Source organism: Peromyscus californicus, unplaced genomic scaffold, assembly GCF_007827085.1.
Source record: "Peromyscus californicus insignis strain IS unplaced genomic scaffold, ASM782708v3 Scaffold_3__1_contigs__length_106647218, whole genome shotgun sequence".
Lineage (NCBI taxonomy): Eukaryota > Metazoa > Chordata > Mammalia > Rodentia > Cricetidae > Peromyscus > Peromyscus californicus.
In genome coordinates, this window is record NW_026294551.1 from 35,074,389 (window position 1) to 35,099,176 (window position 24,788).

The window sequence follows — 24,788 nt, forward strand, 5'->3', positions numbered from 1 at the left end:
AAAAAAAAAGTTTGCTCAAGAAAACTTGACTTCAAATTAGATGAGACCCACGGTACCTGGCGGAAGGGAATAAAGAGACCCTAGAACAATTCTATGTGCTTGCTGGCCAGCTGTGATCGCCCAGACAAGAAAGTGAAATGAACCTCACTTGAAAGGGGATAGAATCCTACAGAATAAATTCCTTATGCAGTCAACAAACACAAAAACAAGAGGGACTCGGATGAGTACAGCAGTTTGTTTTTGCTATATAGCCCCGTCTAGCCTCAAACTTGCCTTCATCCTTGGGCCTTTAGCACCAAGTACTCAGCGCACAACAGTCATACGTAGCTCAGAATACGACATTTTCTCAGGAATTAGAATGAAGGGCTAGGAATCTAGTCCAGTGGTGGAGTGCTTTATCCATGAGGCCACAGGTTCAATCCCAGCGCCAATAAACTAAAATAACAGAAGGACCCAACAAAGCAGCACTAATATAGAGATTTTATTTAAACTGTATTGAGTTTTTACAGCACACTGCATGTTTGTCACAACGCAACTGCACAGCTTGGGTTTTTGGCCACATCATGTCACTTACACCCACAACAGCTCTGAAAGGATGAACGCATCTGAGCCAGAAGCCCAGAATCTCTCTCCAGGGCCATGCAGTTTGTTCAATGATGGGACAGTCTCTCAAAACAGTCACACAAAGTAGACAGATACAGTCTCCCAGAATGTTACCGATCCCCCTGAAAACAGAGTGAAGTGCAATGAAAATCGGTAATTAAAAAGCCATTCCTGACTGGCAGTCAATTTTAATGATTGAGAAAATGCTTCAAATATTTTTATGTATCAGAGACAAATAGTTTGTCACTCTTTCATTGATCCTAGGAATTTCCCAGACACAAAATCTCCATTATTCAGGCTCCATTTAAATGAAAAAAAAAAAAAAATCTGCTAGGCTGACCTACATACGCCAAAACTTTTTAGAATACATCCATGGCACGTACACACGGAGCACAGATGCTTTGCTGCAGAACTGAAGAAAAGGTCAGGACAGTAATTCCCATTCTAAATGTAGCTTCTGGTTAGTTTGGAATGAAAACAATGTTTTCTAGAAAGCAGCATGACGGTAGGTAGCAGTGAGAAAGACAACTGCTGTGGTTTTAACAGAGTAAGCAATCGATCTTTTCTACATGAATGAATTAAGGAAAACAGAGCTAGAAGTCCTAGCGCTTTCACTGTAAGCCAAGGAGACTGTATCTGTCCCAACCACAGGACATGGCTATATTACTGTATCTTTTGGTTAAGTGCCACTGGTACATAGTAAGATGAAAAACAAAATCAAAATTAAACAAAACAAAATGTTTGGTCCAAATGGACACATCATCACTCCCAATTTTGGTATCAAGGCTTTCTTCTTTCTGTTTGGGTTCCATTGTTAAGTGCACAGAAATAGACAGCAGCATTTGTACTGAAACCCTCACATACCAAATAGCATATGCTAGGAGGTAAAAACCAAATGTTATATTCTACCCTCAAGGTGTCAAGTGTTCAGGATAAGAAGCAGTGTGACCCAGAGGAGGCAGCAGCCAAGGGAAAGACGACAGGGGAGGTGGGCAGTGGAACAACAAATCCTTTGCTTTATTTTCATGCCAGGGGAGGATCAAGGTGTAGCTCCCATGTTAGCACCAGGACAACTAGGAAAAGTCAGGTGCAAAGGGTAGGGCACACTCAGCAGAGTTTCACAAGGATAGTTTTGCTTTTCCCTCCTCATTCTTCACAGTGCGCACGCACCTCAAGAGCAGCCACTGCGGAACAGAGTGATAACTGCCTTCACAGCTCAAAATAACTAAACATCACCAGAGTTTGCCTCTGTTTCCAAAAACGTCTCAATCCTTAGAACTGTCCCTCTGGCAACTGAATATTTGCTGATGCTGGCCAGTGAGCCAGGTGAAAAATACATCCAAACCTCCATTTGCCAAACCAGTCTTTGAACCAAACTCCACAGAGGAAGACAATACTAATGCAACTAGAGGGAGTGCCTCCAAAGACTGAGCCTTCATGCACAGACACAGAGCACAGAGGTACAGAGTGGAGTTCTTCTCCAATAGGATGGGAAGTTCTATCTTGTATACTATGATCTGCTCTTTTCAAGGTGGAGGAGAGATGGGTCTCGTCATCACTTGGAGTTTGGTTGTAATTATGCCTTTCTATTGCTGTTTGGGCACTTTGCACCAGGCAGTATTTATGAAATCATCATCTTGTGACCTCCAGGAGGGAACCTGGAGTCACCAACTCAGTGTGAAGCTTCCAGACTCTGGGTCTGGATCAGGACCATTACCCCAAAGTGAGGGTCTCTCCAGTAGAAAATCTCCTGCCAAATTCAAATTCCTCTGCTCCAGTCACATGGTACCAAGGAGGATTTCTCAAGACGGTATCTTTGAGCTCTGTGTTCATGAGCCATACCAAGGAACCTTCCAGACTACACCTGAAGCAGATCCTCCCTTCAAACCTGCTAAAAATGGGCAGATCGTCTCCTCTGGCATTCAGCTAGAAGCTGTAGCGATGGGTTTCTTCAGATGTTGGCTCATGAGCTCCCTGGCACGAGATACTTGAATGTGTTCGTAACATGAGTTACAGACGAGAACTGGGTCATAGAGCTGCTGATCAGGAATGGGCAGCTTAAGGTGGCAGCATCCAGCACAAAATACGTTCCCACAATTTCTGCCAAAGTACAAAGAGGGAGGAACTAATCAGAAGTATCAGTGTCCTGAGAATGAATGATGGTCTAAAAAGGTTTCTATGAATAAATAAAAAGGCTGGGAGTAGACAAAAATATTAAGATATCTCCATTTTCTATTAATTTAGTTTCCTTCTACACATAGTACCCTACATTATGAGTAACAATGAAATGCAAAAAAAAAAACAAAAAAAAAAAACAAAACCCAACTTACCTGCAATGATGTCTCCGCTTGGCCAACCAGAATTCACAGTCACAGTTATAGCAGTGTGAGGCCATATGGTCTGGAACCCAGCGAGTCACCTACCAGAAGGCACAAGGGAAAATTCCAGGTCCATGTCCAAAATGGAGAAGAACAACATTGCAATTAGGAAAGTAGCCCGGGAGAAAACAGCCAGGACGGCCTTTATGACTGGCCATACTCGCCTACAAGGATGATATTTATGGGTGGGGGGAGCGGGGTTCCCAGGTCAAGTGCCTCCTCATCTCTGGGAAACGTAACTCACTGAAGTACCTGCTGCACATGTGCCCCACGTACCTCGGTCTCCTTCTTATCCACAGGCTCCCAGCTGGCTTCTGAAAGGCAGTCCTCACTGTGGTCGGAGCCAAAGTCTTCGGGGTCACTGCTGTCCGACTCCTTTAAACATGTCTGCAGCAAAGACGGCAGCGTCACTTCTTCAGCACCAGCACTTGCCAGTGTCGCTACTGTCCTACGTGTGTTACCATGCAGAAACCGATGTGATGCCTCACGACAGTCGTGAATTTTATTAGTACTGTCCTCACCGTCCAGAACAAAGACAGTGAGTCACAGAGAACTAGGGCTGGTAAGTGGTGAAGCGGACATCTGACTTAGCATTCTGGCTCAGAACCATCATGTTAACCAGTGTGTGAGAGCACAGCACAGAAAGACCGTATTTCTTGTTATACCCTGAGCTAAGTGTTGCCACATCAGAAGCCAAATCTATCCTGTTATCATAAATCTAGTTTTACTGGAACATAGCCATATTCACTCAATTACATATTCCGTATGGCTGCTTTTGTGTTACTGCGGCCACATAATAGTTGTCTTGTAAGACTATTTGGCCCACACAACCTAAAAATACTTGCCATCTGGCCTTTACAAATAGAAGTTGGTTGAGTATTTAAAACATTACCCTGAACAGTAAGAAACTGTTAGTCTTTCTATTCTTTTTCGGTTTTTTGAGACAGGGTTTCTCTGTGTAGTTTTGGTGCCTGTCTTGGATCTCGCTCTGTAGACCAGGCTGGCCTCGAACTCATAGGCTCTGCCTCCCGAGTGCTGGGATTAAAAGCATGCGCCACCACTGCCTGGCTAGTCCTGTCTATTCTATCAGCAGACAACCGGGAACACTTTAAGTGATGGAAGGGGACTATCCATGGAGACAGCAAGATAGTTCCTAGAAGCTCCCTGAGGACTGCAATGTCAGAATTTAAGACAGCTAGGACAGTAAAGCCTGGGTAGTCCTCCTTATCCCTTACCTGGGTTGTTTTAAAATGTCCCAACCATGCCAGGAATAGTAGCACACGCCTTTAATCCCAGCACTTGGGAGGCAGAGGCAGGCAGATCTCAGTGAGATCGAGACCAGCCTGGTCTATAAAGCGAGTTCCAGGACAGCCAGAGCTACATAGAGGAACCCTGTCTCAAATAAACAAATAAAAATACAATAAAATGTTCTAACCAGCCTCCTACTCTGGGTCGCACTTGCCTCATCAAAAGGTACTCAAGCTGATCCTCAATTCTCCATTGTTAGCAACTATTTATACTACCTGTCTCTCAGTCCCAGCACAAAAGTATATGCAAGTATACACAAATATGTCCCCCCCACCCCAGCCCTTTGTTAAGCCATACCAGCTGGAACACCTAATGCCTCCATGCTTCTGAACATGCGCTCTCCCTTTCACGTCTATCTAGCTAAATATCACACATTCTTCGCACTCAGCTCAGTATCTTCTCAGGAGAGCCTTCCTTGACCTTTTTACTCCACTTTACCTCCATAATACCTGGTGCCTACCCAATCCTAACACTCAGAACATCGCTGTGTTTCCTTGTCTTTCATCCTGAAGGGCACACAGACAGTATTCAACAAGTGACACTGAATGGATAGAATAAATGGATGGACAGGTGGCAGCTGGTGAGTACTCACAAAGTCGTCCTCATAGTCCATGGGTGGCTCCGCTGGAGGGGCACAGCAGTGACGGATGTCTAGCCTCATCTGAAGCTCTCGAACCTGTCGACGTAGCTGTTCTACCTCTTGCTTGTACCCTGCTTCGATCTGCCGTAGCCTATGTTGGATCACATCCGTGGGAAAGGGGAGTCCATCATCATCCAGGTAGAGAGGAGGCACAGGAGAAGGGCAGCTCAGAAGAGAAGGCTTTGTGCTGGAGACTTGCTTTGGATGACTAGACAACCACATCCGGTTGTTCTTTCCTCCTGGGCCTGTACAATGTCCACTGGAATGACTAGAACAGACAGGTGACTTCACCCCTTCTCTCTGAGCCCACTGGCCCCCAAAGCAGGGCCCTGCAGCTCGAATATGCTTATTGCTCGGCCTCTTGCTGCAACAGCCATAAGCAAGCAGTCGCCGAGGGGTGGTCTCTCCACTCGGGAATGAAGTCATCATCCCTTGGAAGCTGTCCCAGTTCGACCCTAAAAATGAGAACTCACTTATCTGGCTCTGAGAAATTGGCTTTCGGGCCAACTCCAACGGCATCTTTCCAAAGCGAGGATTTTCTACTATCTGTCCATTCTTACTTCCCCTCTTGCCAGCGTCTTCCTTCTTGTAGATCAGATCCGGCACTGAACTAGGCTGTTCCTGGCGGGAGATACTTGCCGTAGACCCAGGGGGATCTTGGCTGAGGAGGTCAGTATTTGGCTCTTGAGGAGTTTGGCTGGCAGCACTTGGTGGGTTGCAAAGGCCACCCTGACTGTGATCTAGAGTACACCGTGTGGGCACAGCCTGCATGGAGTCTAGATGGGCCTGTTGGGGAGTACCTGTCAGGGAATCCTGGGAAAGCTCAGGAAAATCACAGGCTCCACCACCCTTGCTGGAAAAATTAGAGAGTGCACTGACAGCTTCCTTTTCTGGACACGGTTCAGGTGGCTTCCCTAAGCCATCAGAAGTCCTCTGCGCCTCTTGGGCTGGAGGGACTGCGGCCAGCGCCTTAGTCTCTTCCAGGACTTTGATCTCTGAGGTGGTGTTCTTCATTTCCCAGGGCACAGAAGTACTAAGTAATTTGTAATTGAGAGAACAGCTTTTGTGGCCCTTGAAAGGTTTACTGCTCAAGTAGTCTTTCTGGCTGCTGGGCAGAGGAGGAGGAAGGCCCACTTCCCCCACAGCCGGCTGTGGGCCTCCTGCCCCCGAGTCTACTGTCTCCGTGCCTTCAGAACTGCCGTGCCAGGGCTCCAGGCTGCCTCTGACCTCCTGACAGTGGTTATTCAGGTTAGGGTCACTGGAGGTACGAGTGAGAGGGCTGCTTGTGTCACAGGCAGAAAGAAGGTCATCCATGGACCTGGTCTTCGGTAACCTGGAATGACAAACGTAGACCCACCAGGTCAGAAATGGGAAACACTGCCAATTAGGTCATCAGAGCAGTACCAGAACCAATCTGACAAAACATTTAACATTACAAATAACCGAAGTCCTCTGGGGGTAAGTCCTCTCGTGTGCTCCTCCACGCTCCTTCCAGCTGCGCTCACACGCCCTGCCGTGTGTGTTACAGTAAAAGGTCAGTCCTTGCATCTGTGGGTGGAATCCCATTCCTTATGTATGCTCACAGACATTGCACCTGTTCTGTCTCTCGTGCGCTTCAGTAATCACATCTAATCGACGTGCCATTGCAGGTCATATGTCGAAAACCTCCCTTCAGCCAGATGTGGCACAAGCTTGTAGTCCCAGCTCCACAAAAGGCCAGCCCACAGAGCCAAGGACAACTACACAGAAAGCACAGAACTTGAACTAGGTACAAAACCACTTGTTGGACTTTAATAGAAGAAGAAAGACAGGGAGAAGAGAGACTGTTGGTCTGGGTAAATGACTTTAACAGAAGAAGGAAGACAGGGGGAAGAGACTGTTGGTCTGGGAAAAGGTACAAGCAAAGGAAGTCAGGACAGTTGTTACAGAAACATTTCCTCTAAACTCTTTACATCAGTTAGTCCTCTAAATCCAACTCTTTCCGTCTTGGGCTGCCTGGTAGTACACCTCCTCTGCTATCAACTGATACTTCAAGCCCATTCTCCCTGTATCTCTTCTCTCTCTGCAAATTGGTGTCTTCTCTACTTTTCCTTGCTAGTGGTGGTGTGAACACTCTCCTCATCTTTATACTTTAAGACTTGTAAACCTGTCATTGACTCTGAAGAGACTTTGGATCCTCTGCACTCTAGACGTTTATTCTCCAACTTTCAACCTTTTCCACAGTCTACTAAAAATATCTCTATTGTATTTCTGAATATATTTCTCTTTTCCAGGGACTTTCTATAAATGAATTACACTATAGCAGAGCTGGCTAGTCCTCGTGCCTCTGCTAAGCTCAGTGGTAAATTCTCCAGATACACCATTGCCAGTAGGTCATAATCACTGCCTATGCTATCTCACCACTGACAAACGAGTAAAAATGCAGTTGGAGACATGATTCAGTGGTTAAGAGCTCTTGCTGCTCTTGTGGAAGACCTGGGTTTGGTTCCCAGCACCTACATTGTAGCTCACTGCCTCCCGTAACTTCATTTCTAGGGAATTTGATGCCCTCTTCTGACTTCCTCAGGCACCAGGGTGCACACGGCACACACACATGCATGTAGCCAAACCATCCATACACATAAAATAAAAATAATTTTTTAATGTATAAAATAAACTCTGCACTGTAATGCCTACAATTGTACTACTGTACAGCCTACAATAACTATGTTTCTATTTCTTTGACTTCAATCGTAGCCCTCAGGAGGCAGAGGCAGGAAGATTTGTGGGTCCCAGGCCAGCTAGGGCTACACAGTGAGGCCTTGACTCAAAACAACAAAACTAATGTCCTTCTCACCCTCCACCAGCTCCAGAGTTAGTTTAGTTTCTTTTGTTTTCTTCAAAACTATCTCTCATATCTGTTCCTCTGGTCCTTTCTACCATAATACATTTACTACACTCATAATTCCCTTTATCCCAAGCATATATTTGTCCACTTAAAAATCTGTTCAAATGCTCACTATGGCCCAGCAAAGTGGCGCACACCTGTAATCCTAGCACTGGGGGGACTAAAGCAAAAGCATCCAGGGTCCGGGGCCAGTGTCAGTACACAGAAAACCCCATCTAAACAAACACATCTGGGGAACAGAAACAGCCACGGTGCTTGCCTGGTTCTTCATAAAAACTTCCTATGTGAAACAGCCCCAAAGGACCCTTCAAAATATTCTTCATAGTTTGAGGAAAAGGAAAAACACTAAAATCTATCCCATGACAATGGACTTAGCTCAAAAGATCCTAAAATAAAAAATTTAAGATGGCTAAGCTCTTCGCTATAGTTTATAATATTCAGCCAATAGATTTTTAACTTCAAAAGGCTTCAGCTAATAGTCAAATATCGAAATTTGTACTCTATAAACTTTGGAGCATACCTGTAATCCCAGCATTTAGGAGACTGATGCAGGAGGCCCATGAGTTTAAGGCCAGCCTCTACTATATAAAGACATAGTGAGACCATCTCAAATGAAATATACATATCCTTTCAACTTTTGTTTCTAGAAATGAAAATTTCTGGAAGAAACAGGAACACACTCTCTACAGCCCCCAGTTTAACTGTGAACTTCAAATTGGCTTAGATGGCAAATAGTATGTATGTTTTACCATAACTTACACACATGCAGATGCTCACTAAAATATTCCCTGTAAGGATCTTGAAATGATCAAAAAGAGGTGGAGAGGGCACACAAATAACTCCTAACTTTGGACCGCTCTCAAGCCACGAGAAACAATCAAGTCGGGCTAGGGATGTAACTAAGTGTGGAACATCTGCCTAGCGTGTACAAGGCTTGATTTCCAGCATTACAAAAAATAATATTAAGAAGGAAATAAAAACAACAAAGCAGCTTTATATGTGCTGTCACAGAATGACAGCCTGACACAAAATGAGAACAACTTGTAAAATAGTATACAATTTCAAAACAGATGTGCCACCCAGGCAGGACTGGCTGCTTCAGTCTGTTCCTAGAGAGCCAGGAGAGCTTGCACCTGAGGGCCTGAGGTGTGTGTGAGGTTTCTAAAGAAATAAACATCTGGATATACACCTACAAGTGTTAACACCTGTGAGGAAAAGAACCAGGATGGAGACTTCATTTTCTTTAATGTTTGATATTTAAAAAAAAAAGAGTAACATGGATTATGAGTGTAATTCAAGAAGTCCCCAAGTCTCTTACCCCCAAATATTCAGCAAGAAGAGAACTTTAGTGGCCTGCTTTAAATCTGGCCTTTTGCTAACAGAGATAAGTCTATCCACTGCTGGGCAGTTTCTTTCTCTGAGTGAAATGCTTCTCCAAGTTAATACTGGATATAGCCAAGGTTGCTTCTGAGAACAATTTCCCTAGACTTCGTATCAGCGAACAAAAATCAGCAGCATTCCCACAAGCCCTTGTGACTAGTCCTTTCTCTTTAATTCTCCTCTCCCTTGCTTGGCTGTGTCACAGCAGGTGACAGTGGCACCAAAAAAGAAGGCAAACAACTAACTTAGTGAAGACCTTGGAAACAGTCTACTCCAGGCTAGCCTCGAGTCCAGGGGCAGCTTCTCCCTTAAGTGACCCAGGAAGTGGTTTATAGATAGCTCCTTAAAAAAGACCATGGGCCAGCGAGGTGACTCAGTGGGAAAAGGTGTTTGTCATCGAGCCTCATAAGCAATGAGTGGAAAGAGAGAACCAACTCCTGGAAGTTGTCCTCTGACCTCCACATGCATGCTGTGACATGTGCAAGCATACACACACCAATAAACAAACGTAAACAAACAAATAAGAAACTTTGAGGTAGCCAAGTGGCAGTGGTACACGTCTTTAATCCCAGCACTCAGGAGGAAGAGGCAGGCGGGCAGGTGGTTCTTTGAGTTAGAGGCTAGCCTATAGAGCTAACTTCTAGAACAGCCAAGTCTACACAAAGAAACCCTGTCTAGGAAAAAAGAAAAGAAAGAAAGAAAAAGAAGCTTTGAGGTGGAATGGAATAGGAAGCAATTATTGCTTTCCTTGTGAAGAGAAGGGAAACCAAGAAGAATTTCTCACCTGTCTAGAGACCGGCCAGAAAATTCCTGGCTCTGAGCCACTGGGGAAAGGTAAAGATCCATATTTTCCTCTCCAAGTGTGCATGGAGATGATGCAGGTAGATAAACAGCTGTCCAGAGGTGCAGGGCCCGGACATGGCACACAGGATGAAGGACCTAGGGAAGCAGCCCAATGTTAGCGTAAGAGCCCTTGTGTTTTCCTTCCCTGAACATCTGGCTCTGCATTTCTTCCCACTGACTCCACCTCCTCTCCTCTCCCTCCAGGACTTCCGGCAGGAAAAGGGCTCGGCCTTACCATGTCCGAACCAGGTGTGTAGAGGAAGTTGTGAAAGTTCTTGTTGCCAGCTCGCAGGAGTGCCCACACAGAGCATGTCCGCTTATAGATGTTGCGCTTCTCGCGCTCACAGGGGTTGTTGGCCAGGAATGTGCCGTAGAGACAGGAGTATGTGTGCTGCACCAGTTTTACCTAGGAAACCCAGACCACGTGAACCTGAGGGCCTCGGGACACCATTCTCCCACCCTGGCCACAGGCTCTAGGACTTACCAGAAATGCTTCATTGAATTCAAACAGGCAAGGGAACTGCTTGAGCAGCTGATGAACAGAATCAAGCCACTGGAGGAACACAGGACATTGTTCATTTTGGTCCTCTGCATTTTCCTGATGGCCACAGCGATCTCCAAACTTGTGCCCAAAATCCAGCCAATCAGACTCCACTAACACTTGGAAGCCCTGTAAAATGGCCAGTCTCAGCACAAGGCAACTCTGGAAGGGCTAGGGGTCCAGCTTTCCAGGAGACTATCCAAAGCTGGGAGCTGGGGGCTGGCAGTCACAAACAAGTCCAACCCTGGAAGAGGACTCAGAGGCACCAACATCCTCTACTGAAACATTCCCAACACACGTCCAGAAAGCCTGACCCCATCCCTCTTCCCCCACTTCCTTTGTTCTTCCCAATCCCTTCTCAGTACCTCCAGGGTCCTGTAATACGGGTCCAGTAATATCTTGGCCAGGGCTACAATCTGTGGCGTACGGTCCCAGCCGTCAGAGCAGTGCACTAGCACAGGCCGGCCTTCCCGATCGACCGTATTAGCTACCAGCACAGCTGCTTTTAGCATCACTGACAAGTGCTGCAGCCATTTGGTACTCTCCAGTGCCGACAACCAGCTGTGCAAGAGCAGAGAAAAATGGAATCACTAAGGGTTGGGGGCCACCACAGTGTCTCTGCCACCTCAGCCAGCTCTACCCAACAAAAGCCCCATCGAGGGCTGAAACCAAGAAGTCTAACTCGTGACCTTTCTGCCAAGAGATATTTGGCAGGAAGATAAGGAAATGAGACACGCAGAGGTAAGAGCTTCTTAGACTCAAAAGAGGAATTGCGAACTGTCACATGTACACTGAGCCATGTTTCTCCCAGTTCTCTATTTTGTTTGGTAGGACAATGATGTAGGAAAAAAGAATCCAATGGCCTATGACCAAGCAAAGCATCACTCAAGCCGTGGAAGAAGTGTTCTTGGAAGTGGTGCACTGACCCAGCCCTGCTCAGACACTGAAGTCTATGTAACTTCCCACTTCCCACCTCCCCATCAGATCCCTAAGGATGTGCAGTACTGGCCAAGGCATGAGGCTGGAGGGGTGATGGAATCTCAAAGGGAACACCTACTTGCTGGGATCTGGCATTTGGCTACACACAGCCCGAAGGTACTGGAAGCTGTTCCGGATGGCATGGATGTTGGCCATTCCCATAAACACGACCTCACAGTTAGGGTAGTACTCTGCACACAGGAGAGGAAAGTGGAGCATACAAATCTGTCCTGGAAACAGCTACTCAAGACAAGAGCAGTCCCCGTGCACAGAGCTCCCCTGGCAGGACAGAACACTCCAGAATGGCAACATAGTAAACATACTCTTCCACTCTGAATTGCCCTTTTACCTCTGGATACTCAAGAGCCACTACTCAAACAGTAACTGTAATGTTGACAGCAGCAGCAGCACTAGGGATAACAACATAAATTCTCAACAAATGGCAGCTACTCTGAGTCAACAACAGTATCTCTAAGTGCTAATCTTTCTGACAACCTTTCAAAGTGTGATGACTTCAAGGTGTGAATCATCCTGATTTTACAGATGAGAAAATAAAACTTAGGAGGTAACTTATACTTTACAGTCATGGATAGTAAGTGGCAGGGCCCTGGATCTAAGCAGATCTATTTGATTCTTTCAAATGCGCAAGTTGCCCTCAACCCTCTCCTCACCAAAGCTGCCCGAGAGCAGCGACCGCAGACACTAAGTGATCACAATACCTTCACATTCACAGCCTCCACCCTTGGCCCGGTTAGCCACAGCTGCTGTATAGGACCGTGCGTCCAGGATCAGAAGTTTCTGAGGAGCAGCTGTGCTCTCCACCCCAGAGCACGCGGTCAGCGAAGAATCTAAGTACACAGCAGGAGGAAGGCTCAGGCTCAGCCAGCCACTCAGTGCCACCCTAGCCTTGGGGCACCCCAGTCCAGAAGAAAGGAACAGCCTTTTCAGACCCCTCAGACCTCCACCCCCCAAAAGGCAGGGAGCCAGGCACTCTGTTTTGGCATCCTTCTCCCATGGTTTCACTGGGGACTTTCTGGGAGCCAGAGGCTAGTAGGGGCCTATTACTAGGGGGACTAGTATCACCCATGCCTTACCGAAATCAGTGTCACATGCCTCACTGGCATCATTAGTCCCAGTGCTGAGGGAGGCCCCACTGGCCCTTGTCCCTGGGTCTAAGGCGCAGGCTTTGGCAATGGACGTGACCAGGTATTCATCATCAGCATTGCGCCAGCCCCACCAGCTGATCTCAGGCTGGCTGCAGCGGGCAATGGCAGCCCCGTTGCGCAGGTGTCTGACAAAAGAGAAGAAACCATAATGCCCTTGGTATTCCAAGCCTCCAGAAGCTTACTGCAGAGACCTCATGGGGCCAGACCAAGGTCTCCAGAGCCAGCACGGGCTACCAGCATATCCAGGTCATGAAAATAGCAACCAAAAGCCTTGATATCTCTCGAGCACATTTTTCTGAACTGGCTCCCGTATTCCCATTGTGACCTTGACTCATCAAATCTGCACAGCACCTGCTCCAGGTTCAAATCTGCACCAAGAGAACAAGCCTGAGTTAAGAACATAAACCTCTAACCCTCATGGTTACTACCTGTCTCAGTCTATTTAAATTTGTTGAGACAGGATCTCATTATGTAGCCCTGGCTGGCCCAGAGCACACTGGGTAGACCAGGTTAGCTTCAAATTCACAGTGATCCACCTGCCTCTGCCTCCAGAGTGCTGGGATTAAAAATGTATGTCATCATACAAAGTTTATTTACTTACATTCTGACATAGAAACTGGCCAACTTTCCACGAAAGAACCAGCCAAGATTTCTGACTTTGTAAGTCATAACCAACCTCTGCCATGTATTAATAAATAACCCCAAAACAGGATATGCTGACACATGCCTGTAACTCCAGCACTCTGGAGAGGCAAGAGAATGGCTGGCAGAAGGGTACTTGGACACCTAGTGAGATCGGGTCTTTAAAGAAAGAAAAACCCTACCCTCATGAAATAAGGTACAGGCTTGATTTGGTCTTCAGGCCAGCTTGCCAACCTCTTAGTAAATACAGTAGTTTCCATATACACTAAGGGAAAAGAAAAACCCCCAAACCAACGAACAAAAAACAATTTCCCTAAAGCTTCATCTTTGGGTGGGGAAAAAAAAATCTGAGATTGTACCTAAGGTTCTTCTTTTAAAAAGATTTCTGGCTTGTTTGTTTGTTTTTCTTGCTTTTCAAGACAGGGTTTCTCTGTGTAGCCCTGGCTGTCCTGGAACTTGCTCTGTAGACAAGGCTGGCCTCGATCTCACAGAGATCCGAATGCCTCTGCCTCCCGAGTGCTGGGATGAAAGGTGTGCGCCATCACCACCCAGCTATTTTGTTTGTTTTTATGTGTATCAGTGTTTTGCAGGAACATATGTATATGTACCATGTATGTGCCTGTGTAAGCCAGAAGAGGATGTCATATCCGTCATATCCCCTGGAGCTACTGATGGTTGTAACCTGCTGTGGGTGCTGAGAACTGAACCCAGGTCCTCGGCAAAAGCAAGCCAGCTTTCTGGCCCTGAAGACTCTTATTTTAAAATAACTTCAGTCATTTCCCTACAAGGGGCCAATTCCTCTCCACTCACTGCCCCAAATCTATCTTTTTTTTCCCTTTGGCTTTTTAAGGCAGGATTTCTCTGTTTAATAGCCCTGTCTGTACTGAAACTCGATTTGTAGACCAGGCAGGCAGGCTGGCCTCAAACTCAGAGATCACCCTGCCTCTGCCTCTTGAGTGCTGGGATTAAAGGAGTGCGCCACCACACCGGGAAAACCACAGGTTTTGATTTCTAGCTGCACAAAAAGTGGCCTCGTACTTCCTACTCCATACAGCCTCACCTGTACACGACAACAGGGATGCGTTTCCAAGATCGGAAAGAAGCCACATTCTCCAGCTCTTTATCAGTGATCCACACAGGAACCAGCAGCTTCTGGGGGTAACTAGGGCACAGCCTGAGAAAAGATGGGGGGAGGGTGTCTTGATCTAAATACGGAATAACAATCCCAGGGGATGGCTTTGAGACAACAGGGACAATTTAAGCCCTCCTCCCTCATGGACCCAGAAGCTATAGCCACCACAGTTAATCTAAACACAGAGAAAGTTCGGGTATGGACTGTGTTTTAGACCCAAGCCCTGCACCCTCACTTGTAATTGCTGTTGATATGCGAGACTCTCCAGACGTTCTGCAGGTCAAAACCCATCCTGGCGAGCTCTGCCTCCTGCCGACATCGGATGTGCTCTCCTGCAACACATCCCCCAGCCTGTCAGCTTCCCCGAGCACCAATGTCCAGGGGTGGAGGAGGGATGAGGATGTGGGCTGAGCAGCAGATTCCCCGAGCAAACGGCCTGGCCTCACCTGGCTGGCACAGGTGGGTGTGCTGCTCCTCCTCAGTCAGCCCCAGGCACCAGGCATGGTAGGCAAAGGCAAAGAGATCCTCGGGCTTGGCAGGTCTTGCTGTGGCCCGGCTTAGCCTTGAGAGCCACTCTTGGCACTGCTTGAAGGTGGAGAAGTGGCACCTGCCGGCAAGAAGCCACAGGCTCGGATGAGGCAAGGGGTAGATCCGCCACGGGACCGAGAGTCAGAAACACGGCCACAAGGACTGCGAGGAAAGGAGGCTGCGGCAGCAGGAGGGGAGGGGCTGACACTGACCCTGGGGTAGACACAGGCCCTAAGAGCAGCTGTCTCTTCCCACAAGCGTCTCTTCAGACACACTCGTTCCCTCTGATGAGGCCTCACCAGGTCTCCTAGCAAAGCTTATGGCCACCACAGCAGCCAGAGTCACCTCCCCAGGAGGCACGAGTCCCGCTCTCAGCATTCTTATCTGCTTGTTCTTTCCCCTTGGTTCACAATGCCTCCTCTGCCTAGCTACACCCTCCTGAAATTTTTTTTTTTGGTTTTTCGAGACAGGGTTTCTCTGTGTAGCTTTGCGCCTTTCCTGGAACTCACTTGGTAGTCCAGGCTGGCCTCGAACTCACAGAGATCCGCCTGGCTCTGCCTCCCGAGTGCTGGGATTAAAGGCGTGCGCCACCACCGCCCGGCCACCCTCCTGAAATTTAAAGAGCTTCAGTCCCACCTCCTCCTGGAAGCCTCCCCAGCCTACTCCCTGCCACACGGTCTCTCCTCTCTTGACTCCCCATGTGCCTGGAGGATGGAGTAGAGGTTCCAAGCAGCACACCTTCATGGTAAGTCTGCCGTAAGCAACTCTGGTTTTCATAAAGGGAAAGAACAGGATGGATTCCCACGAGTCTGCCAGAGGCCTCAGTACATGGCAGGCCCTCACCTGGGCTTCCTTCTCAATACTGGACCAGCCCCTTCCTCTCATAGCCAACTTAGGGCAAGTCCTGTCATCTCAACCTTCAGAGCACAGCCAGCACCTGACCACTCTCGAACCTCGGCAGGGCACCATCACCTCTCACCTCATCAGCTGTAACAGCTTCCTAACTAGGCCCGCAGCCGCAGCCCTGGCCTTGTCCCCATTTTCTTCCACCAGGCTTCAATGTAACAGCCAGGGCGAGCCCATAAATCGCATGGCTCCTTTGCTCAACAGCCTCCAAGGATTTCTCAGTGTCCTCAAAGTCAAAGCCGACACCAGTCACCGCAACCCCTGCCCGTTGCTCTGGTGCCTTAGATCCCTCTACCCTCCCCCACGTGTACTCCGTCCAGCCACACTAGCACCACGCCATTCCTCCGATGTGCAGGCACAGGTACACACCCACTTCAGAACCTTTGCACTCAACTTGCCCTTTGGCACACCTTTCCCTCAAATACCTGCTCGGTCACTTTCCTCAGGTCCTGACGCAAACACGCATTATCTATGCAACTTTCTCCGGTCACTTGTTTAAAGTTATAACCTGCTAAAGCCCTCCTTGATTTTATTTTTAATTTTACACTCAGCATTATTTAAAGTATTTCACTATTTATTGTTAGTGCCTCCCCCTAGAGTATAAGATCTTTAGGGCAGAATATTTGTGAGTGCTTCGCTGCGTCTGCAGCACCTAAACTGTGTGGCGCAGACTGCTCAACAAACTTAGGTTACGGAAATGAGAGCTCTGTGCCAGACGCCGACCCAGGCGCTCATACGCATTACCTCAAGGAATCCTCACGATGGCTTGCTCCATCGGCTAAATAACGTGCCCATTTTATTTCAGGTCAAAACAGAATGGGTTAGCAAGTTGACCTTCCAACTAAGAACAGGGGACGGAATTGTTACTTTTTCCTTCAGTGGGCAAAGGGAATGGTGTATCTTTCCTCTCTTGCTCCAAAGGTGCGCGCAGGAGAGAGGTCTGCACAAGACCAGGGTCAGAGAACGTGAACGAGGCCCCATCGTGCTCACCTCACCACTTTGGAGTCCTTGCAGGCAATGTGCAACTGGAACATATCCCGACTCTCCACACTGTCAATCATTCGGAGAGGCACCTGCAGTGGAGGAGCAGACCGAGGCTCAGATACACCCTGGCCTGGAAGGTGACCCACTAATGGAGAGAAGGGAGTCAGCAGCTGCTGAGGGGGCCTGGTAACGATGCCAGGTGCTTCACACATGGAACCAGTCAATACCAAATAACACGGAAGGCGGGTGATTTGATTCAATAAGGAGGACATCATCACTGTCCAAGGTGACACGGAAGTGGAAATGCAAGATAAGGCCAAATCTGCCTGGTTCCAAAGTCTCTGCTCTTCTAATAATGCCAGTTACCACACTCCTGGAAAAGCCTGCACCGGGAGCTGGAGAGGTAATCCAATGGTTAGCAGTACTTGCTGCTCTTGCAGAGGACCTGGGTTCAGTTCCCAGCACCCACATGGTGGCTCACAACCCCCTGGAACTCCAGCTCGATGCCCTCATCTGGTCTCCTAAGGCACTAGGCACGCACATGGTGCATATACATACATGCATGCAGGCACTCACAAATCAACGTAAGATAAAAATAAATCTTTAAAGGAGGTGGGGCCCAACAGGATAAAAGAAAGAAAGGGAGGAAGAGAGACACACAAACTTGTACGCAGAGGAATGAAGCAAGAAATACCAAAGCCAACGAGAAGGGAATCCCAACTGTTTTTAGAGACATAATCAGGTAGGGAATTGGAACAATACCACTTGGAAGCACACTGGGGTTCGGAAGACAAGACAAGAACTCACGTTGATGACAGAGTCTTTGAACTTGATATGCAGCCGGTAGTTGGAGATGGCAATGAGGGCGTCAGCCGCCCGGCCCAGGAATTCCACTCCCTCACCCTGAAGCACCGTGAAGGGTACCTGTCAAAGGTCAGAGGAAGCCTCAGCCAAAAGCCAGTCTCTCCCTGTCTTTGCCCTCAGAAAAAGGTGGATAACGAAGGAGAGTCAGAAGTCAAGTCATCAGCTGTCCAGGAAAGCTGCCTCTCCTTCCCTGAGGCCGAAGGCTCCACTAATGCACAGGCTGACAAACACACACCCCCGCTCCCCTCGGAGACCTAGGAGAGGAGGCCAGAGATCTGGAGATCCTCTAAAGATTCGGGAGTCGAGAGCCCTAACAGGGCAGGAGGCCGCTCCCGCCCTGAGTCTCCTGTTCCTCCTTACCTGAAGGTTCTCCTCCTCCTTCACGAGTTCCTTGGGGGGGAACAGATCCTTGGCTTGGATGTACTCCAGGCTGGGGGGGCCCTCCTCACCCTGCAGGGAGACCATAACCTTGAGTTGCCAGACCCCACGTGGCTCCCGAGCCTCATCACTCTCTTCCTCTACCAGCCCAGAGACGCGCTCCTCACCACATACGGAAAGGCTCTGGTTCCCAGAGGAGGGAAGGAGCCGGCTTGGCTAGAGGCAGGGTGACATAGCGGGGTTCTCAGGGAAACAGAAGGGTAGCCAAGGAGGAGCTGGGGATCTGTACTGGTTAGGCTTCTTAGAACCAACATTGCAAAAACTGTGAGGGAGGGGGGAATCAAAGAAGACTCATGTCAGAACAAGACAGGACCAGGACCCGGAAGGACACCTGAGGAACAGGGGTCAGGTATGTAGCTGGCTAGAGAGAGAAAGGAAATCAGGCCCCTCCAGCCATTCAAGCATCAACCTGGTGGGTGGAGACAAAGAGGAGGAGGTTGGGGGGGATTCAGTCCCATGCCTCTAGAGGGCCTTTGTGAATGCCTTCAAAAAGAAAGATGTGTTTTGGAGCTGAGCTTATCTTCCCATTGGGCTCACGCTCCTGACAAGCCCCCACTACCCGCCAAGTGCCAAGCAACCGGCCCGCCTGCTGATCCGAGGGGAATTCCTAAGGAATACCCACAGTGAGGAGAAGTCACTCTGCTCCCAACTACCAAGGGAGAAGAAACGAGGGAATCCATGCTCAGAGAGGAAGCAGGAGACCCAAGGACAGCCAGGGGAGAGAGGAGGCCTGGCAGACACCTCGGGGGGGGGGGGTGTTGGGGGGGGACACGACATCTGAGAGGACAGATGGGGGAAGCTGGGAAGGAGCATTAGCCAGAGGGGAGGAGGGGAAGACTGGGAATGATTCAGAGATACAGAACCCTGCAGAGGCAGGGAAGATGGAGAGGGAGGCTGTCTGGGGGACAGTCAAGGAGAAAAGACTGGTATGTCAGGTGAACGATGGAGTGTGTGAGGGGGAGGGGACTGGAGACCTAGAGACAGCTCACAAACATCTAAGCTCCTCGTTCAGCCCCCTAACATCCCACACAGCCTACTAGACACATCCTACATCCCCAAGCAAGGATGTAGCGGGTGGGACCAAGATGGAGAGGAGGAGGTAATGGGATGTACCCCTGCAGGGCGGGGCCTGAAAATCTGCAGTCAAGGGCAGTGGCTGCAGAGCCAGAAGGAATCACAGAATTATCATCCCTGGCCTTCTACAATCCCCAGTACCCACCCGCTTTCTTGAAGCAAGTCTGAGAGAGAAAAGAGCTAAGCCGTCTCCCCTGCCCCTAAGGTTTGAGGTCGTGCCGGGGTCCTTGGGCGGGGCTGTGGGTACAGCATGCATTGAGCACCCCCCCCCCAACCCCCGCCCCAGGCCCTGGCAGGACAGGCCTGGCACTTACGAAGCAGCTAAGCATGGAGCAGGAGACGCGGGCGGTCAGGCTCATGGTCGCGGGCTGTCTGGGCCAGCGCACATGTCCCCGGAGCCGCTGCGCTGCCCGCCAGCCCTGGGCGCCCGCTGCATCCCGGCTGCGGGGCCCGCCAGATGCAGCCGCGGCCAGAAGCGAGCGCCCTGGCGCCGGGACCCAGCCTCTGCTCCCGCGCGCCTCTCCCCTCCTCTCCACAATGGAGCGGGCCCGGCTCCGCCCTCCGGCAGGAGCGCGGAAGGGAGGGGAGCCCGGCGACAGGAGCGCCCAGGACGCCGCCGCCGGGAGGTGGAGGCGGAGGCGGAGCGGAGCGGCTCTCGGGGCCCCGCCCGCCGCCCTGGCTCCTCCCGCGGGGGCGGCGGCGAGGGCGACAACCCCCCACTCCCGGACTTCTAGGGACATTCTAGAATGGGCCGAGGGACCGCCCGGGGACTGCTCAGAAAGGGGAAGCGAGTCCGCCCACACCTTCTCATTTCCCATTTTTCCAGGTGTGCTACCCAAACCCTTCTTGTCATACATTTCCCACCCTCTTCTCTTCTCCCGGAGCTCCCTCTTCGCTTGCTGCGGATCCCAAGATGGAGCTCACCCCATGTTCTTGACAGCCCAAACCTGCCTTCTCTCCCTCCGAAACCACCACCCACCTATGCTCGGTTCACTGGCCCTCCTCCACTACCCAGCTTACACTAAACTCTTGTCCTCTAAAAGGAATGTTGGTCTGGTGTTATCTTAGTGGTCATTCCACATTTCTGTAAGGGAAACCCTTTTTTATTTCACGGCCCTCCCCGGCCCTTCCCCTTTAATTCTATTTCTCCTTTGATTTCCATGCCCTGGGCAATGGAAAAGAAAATCCTTCTGGAAGAACTTCTTAATCTGAGAAAAGAACTGGGATTATGGACCCCTGAAACTATAAGGAAAACAAAACTCAAAACCCAGGAGTAGGGAGAATGAATGGAGCTGGGTAGTGAGCCAAAGAATAAGGAGTAGTGAGTGATAAGGGCTGAATGTTTCCAAAAGGAACGGGAGGAGCTCCTAAACTTCTCGTACCTGGTAACTTTCAGAAACCAAGTCTTTGTTTGGGGGGACCAGGATGAATACAAAAACCTGACATTTTTATTAAGTCCTTACAATAATGCCCAGCAGTGTCAAGCATTACCCTAACTCTCCAAGAAATAAACCTCCATCCCGTTTCACTGGGATGTGAGTCTTTAGGCTTAAGGGAAAGAGTGAATTTCGCTTAAGGTATTAAGTGCTGGTGCTAGATTAAGTAGGTGAGGCCAACCCTGAAGCGCATACCCTTCGGTGTACCACCAAATGGAAAAGAAGGCGCGAGATCAGTTGGTGGGAGCTGGATCAGCGGTAGGCTTTCTGAAAAGCGCCTGGGCTAACTGTGACCCCTGAAAGAAACTGAAGAGATGCAGTCGAAGGGCGAGTCTTTCCTGGAAAAGGCTGCCCACACCTCTTCCTCATCTTAATGGTGGAGTCCTAGCTCTCCAGGGGGAATTAAGGAATTTCCTCAACTTGAGAATTTCTCGGGGTTGTGATGCACCACCCCAATGATATTCTGGATGCCTTCAGAATGCTGTCCGAGGAGATATTCAGCAAGCTGTCATCTGTAGGAGCTTAGTAGACAGCAACACCTGGGACCTGGGTAAGGCCTACAATCTAGGTGGAGTCACACTCTAGCACAGAGCCAACAATGTATTCATGAGACTCACCAGGGATCTGATTTTTTTTTTTTTTTTAAGACATGGGGTCTTTCTACATAGTCCTGGAACTCACTACATAGACCTGGCTGACCTTGAATTCACGCGGATTCACCCGCCTCTGCCTCCAAGTTCTGGGACTAAAAGCCTGTGCCACCACGCCCTCAAGCTCAGGAATCTTAAGGTAAGAAAAATTTGGGTTTGTTTTGTTTTTAGACAGCAATATGGAGAGTTTTAACCAGGACCCGGGAAAAACACGAGGAGATCGAGTAGTCTGTGAGCACAGGGAGGCCATGACCTAACACATACAGAGAAACTGTAAGCTGCTAGGCCAGTACTGTATACTGCCTGATTTTTTTTTCAATCCTAGGAAACCATAAACTAGATACACAGCTCAGTATTAGAGTACTTGCCTACCATGTGCAAGGCCCAACATGCATTCACTGGTAATCCTAGCACTTTGGGAAACAGAGGCAGAAGGGTTGCCACAAGTTCAAGGCCAGCACGGGCTACATTTCTAGTACCAGGCTAGCCACGGCTTTATAGCTAGAATCTGCCTCAAAACAACACCCACCACCAAAAGAAAACAGAAAGAAAAAAAAAAAAAAAGAAACAATTTATCAGGTCGGATGAACCTGCTTAGGAAGTGAACCGAGTACCCTGGAACACTAGGATCCAGAGAGGTGGGGCAGCTTCCCAGGGACAGACTCAAGATTATACACATTGGTATGAGGAAATAGGAGTACTCACCATTCTACCTTGGCGAGGGTCCTGGCTGCCTGCTTGTCACTAAAGAGACAGAATACAAGAGTGAAGGGCACCATTAACATCACCATGGAATCAAATGTCACAGGTTTACCCCTGAACTTCTCTACCACTCATCTTCCTCTGTCACAGAGGACCCAGACTCTCAACAAGCCGCCACACCAATCAGGCAAAGGGAGAAGCAACAAGTTGATCCCGCGCTGTGAAGTCCACCACTAAAGTTCGGGAGCAGGAATAAGAAGCATCCCCGTTTACTCAGCGGAACTCAATCGTTCTGATTCCACACCCAGAAGCAGAGCACTCCAAACCCTGCTCTTTACAAAAGAGAAGAAATGCCAACTCCGAAGAGACAAAGACTGCGCAACTGGGACTCACTTTTGGCCCTGGTAGGGGCATGAATCCACAGGGCTGTCCGGCCAGTCTCTGAGTCTAGGAGTAGCACCCACCTGACCTGTTATTGGGGGCAGAGTCCAGAGCAGAGGACAAGAGAGGACCACAACCAGTGATAAAAGAGCAGCAGGGTTGGCCCGGTCCCGCTGAGCATACTTGAGACCAAGTAGATGAAGGTTATAGGGAGGAGACCGCATAATGGGAGCAGAATCGGGCCAGCCCGGCCAGGGAGTCAACATCTGTCAAATGGGTCGAATTAACAAGTATTTCAAGTTAAGGCCTCCTGGCTCCCCTTGGGGAGCCAGGCCCGAGCTTCACTGACACTCCTTCATGTTTGGCATGCTCGGGGGGGTGTGGGGTGTGCAGCAGAGTCCCACAGGAGGCTACAGCGATTAAAGCCTCCATTGTGATCCTACCAACCTTCCCTCCCTCACGGGGGAGCCCGCAAGCGGCCAGCCGGAGGTGCTGCCTCACGGCTCACTGGCACGCAGCCTGAGAGACGGAGAGAGGAAGGGAGCGACAAGGACCAGGCCCAGGAGGCCCCGGGTTCCCCCAGTTAGGGAATCTGGTCTTGGGGTAGGGGGACGGGCCAGGCTGGCAGGAGATCCCAGGTGCCCAGGTTCTAGGGGCGGGGCTAGAGGCTCGGAGGCGGAGCCCCAAATGACAGAAGGCGGGACTCGGGAGAGCCGGTGAGGGCCGGGCAGCACTTGGTCGTTGTGGCTCCCAGGCTGGCAGTGCACGGGGTACAGTGACTCACCCAGGCGGCGTCCGCCCGACCCTCCAAAGCCGCGCTCTCACCACTTCCGTCTCCCGCAGCTGCTGAGGCCGCGCAGCTCGAACCCCACCACGGTCCCTTCTCCCCAACCAATCGTATCTCTAGCCTCTACCCGCCCTGGCCAATGGCCACCCGAAGTTCCGCCCGGCCTTACCACGCAGCCGCCGCCCTCACTCTGCACGCTGCTCACTGGCCCGGTGGGCAGACGCCCTCTCAGCCTGTAACCTATCCGGCACCCAGAGACCAGACAGTACGGAGGGAGGAGGCTTGGCGCCAGAGGAACGACGCGGCCAATAGGAAATCACAGCGCGTCCCTATGGCAGCCAATAGGAGAGGAGTAAGAGGGGTTGCAGACTACGGCTCCGGGGACCGGAAGTACGGCGGCCCCGTCGCCTACTGGTAGCGCAACTGGAGGGCGGGACAATGCAGGGCAGGTTTTGCAGTCACTTCCGGTGACGACGGAGCCCTAGAGGTGGTTCTCAAATGACTTCCCCGTGGCCCCGCGTTTTAATTCAGTCGTGTTTCTGTTTCGCTCCAATAGTGCAAGAACGGGAGGAAAGCACGCCGGCTAGGAAAGGGGAAGGACTAGATTCCGTTTCATGTCCCTTCCCAGTCCTCCTTCAGCTCCATTACTTCCTTATTTTCCATCCCCCCGGTCGATGGAGAAGAAAATCCTTCAGGAAAAATGTCTTAGTCCGCGAAAGAGAAGAGCTGGGTTTATGATGGACCGTTGAAGCTATGGAAAAGCAACACTTGAGAAAGACCCTTCTGGAAGGATAGGAATAAGGAACTCTCTCATTGGCGCTGGCGTTTTCTCTCGCGTGTCTGGACAGGTTCTTCTGCAGCCTCCGATTTTTATCGACGACCGACCTTGCCGCCCTTCGAGACCCATCTTGGCCGCCAGTCCTGAGAAAAGATCTCTCAGCCGAGAGAGGAGAAGTGGGTCTGACTGCCATTAGCTAACTGCGGCTTCTCAGTCTGTTAAAGGGGTGGAGGGACAAGACTCGCAGGCACCCGGAGCCAGCCACAGGACGGAGGGTGACTGCTGGAGGTCTGCGTGACCCGCGCTACTACTAACCAAACAGAAATGGAAAAAAGATTCTGATTCTCAACAGATAATCCTAAGTTCTAGAGTGGGGCTGAGCACTTAGAAATCAGGCTAGTGTCCTCCCGTGTGGTAGTTTCTAAAGCACTGGAACTTTTGGTACAGTTAGAAGTCATAGGAAAACAGAAACCTCGCCTGAGTTCACTGTTTCAGCCCCAGGATGTAGAACCAGGGTCTGCAACCTAACAGAAGCTTGATCCTAAACTCCTTGGGGACAGTGATGTGTTTTCTGTGGCGGCTCTTAAGTCTTTAATTACAGGACCCTCCGCATTTGTTCAGTGCTGTACCGAAAGCTTCCTGGAATTTAGAGCTTAATTCTGCAGATCTATTTATCCGAATTGGGGGGGGGGGGGTGCAGGAAGTTGGAGGTTGCCGTGCTCTTGTTTTCCCAAGAGCAGCTACAAAATGAAGGTGTTGTGT

General features: G+C 49.7%; 1 protein-coding gene and 1 long non-coding RNA gene across 5 annotated transcripts; one reads left to right on the forward strand and one right to left on the reverse strand.

Annotated features, from left to right (window-relative positions):
* Nucleotides 1-465: 465 nt before the first annotated feature.
* Nucleotides 466-23,438, reverse strand: Mtmr4 (myotubularin related protein 4). Of its 4 annotated transcripts, none has more exons than XM_052755680.1 (19): nt 23,418-23,438; nt 22,084-22,122; nt 18,141-18,230; nt 17,724-17,840; nt 16,923-17,005; nt 14,945-15,105; nt 14,734-14,830; nt 14,427-14,540; nt 12,653-12,849; nt 12,278-12,406; nt 11,638-11,749; nt 10,946-11,141; nt 10,524-10,709; nt 10,275-10,445; nt 9,981-10,135; nt 4,882-6,262; nt 3,258-3,368; nt 2,934-3,022; nt 466-2,703 (listed from the first exon to the last, which is right to left on the reverse strand). In XM_052755680.1, exons 2-19 carry the CDS (start codon nt 22,084-22,086, stop codon nt 2,526-2,528), a joined length of 3,570 nt encoding a protein of 1,189 aa, XP_052611640.1. In that variant the 5' UTR covers nt 22,087-22,122; nt 23,418-23,438; the 3' UTR covers nt 466-2,525. The 4 variants fall into 4 exon arrangements, with proteins under 4 accessions (XP_052611640.1, XP_052611638.1, XP_052611639.1 ...); XM_052755678.1 differs by lacking the exon at nt 23,418-23,438 and adding an exon at nt 23,246-23,333; XM_052755679.1 differs by lacking the exon at nt 23,418-23,438 and adding an exon at nt 22,474-23,205.
* Nucleotides 20,823-24,644, forward strand: LOC128121236 (uncharacterized). The gene is made up of 2 exons (XR_008222121.1): nt 20,823-21,517; nt 23,805-24,644. It is a non-coding gene; the product is annotated as an uncharacterized LOC128121236 (long non-coding RNA).
* Nucleotides 24,645-24,788: the final 144 nt, after the last annotated feature.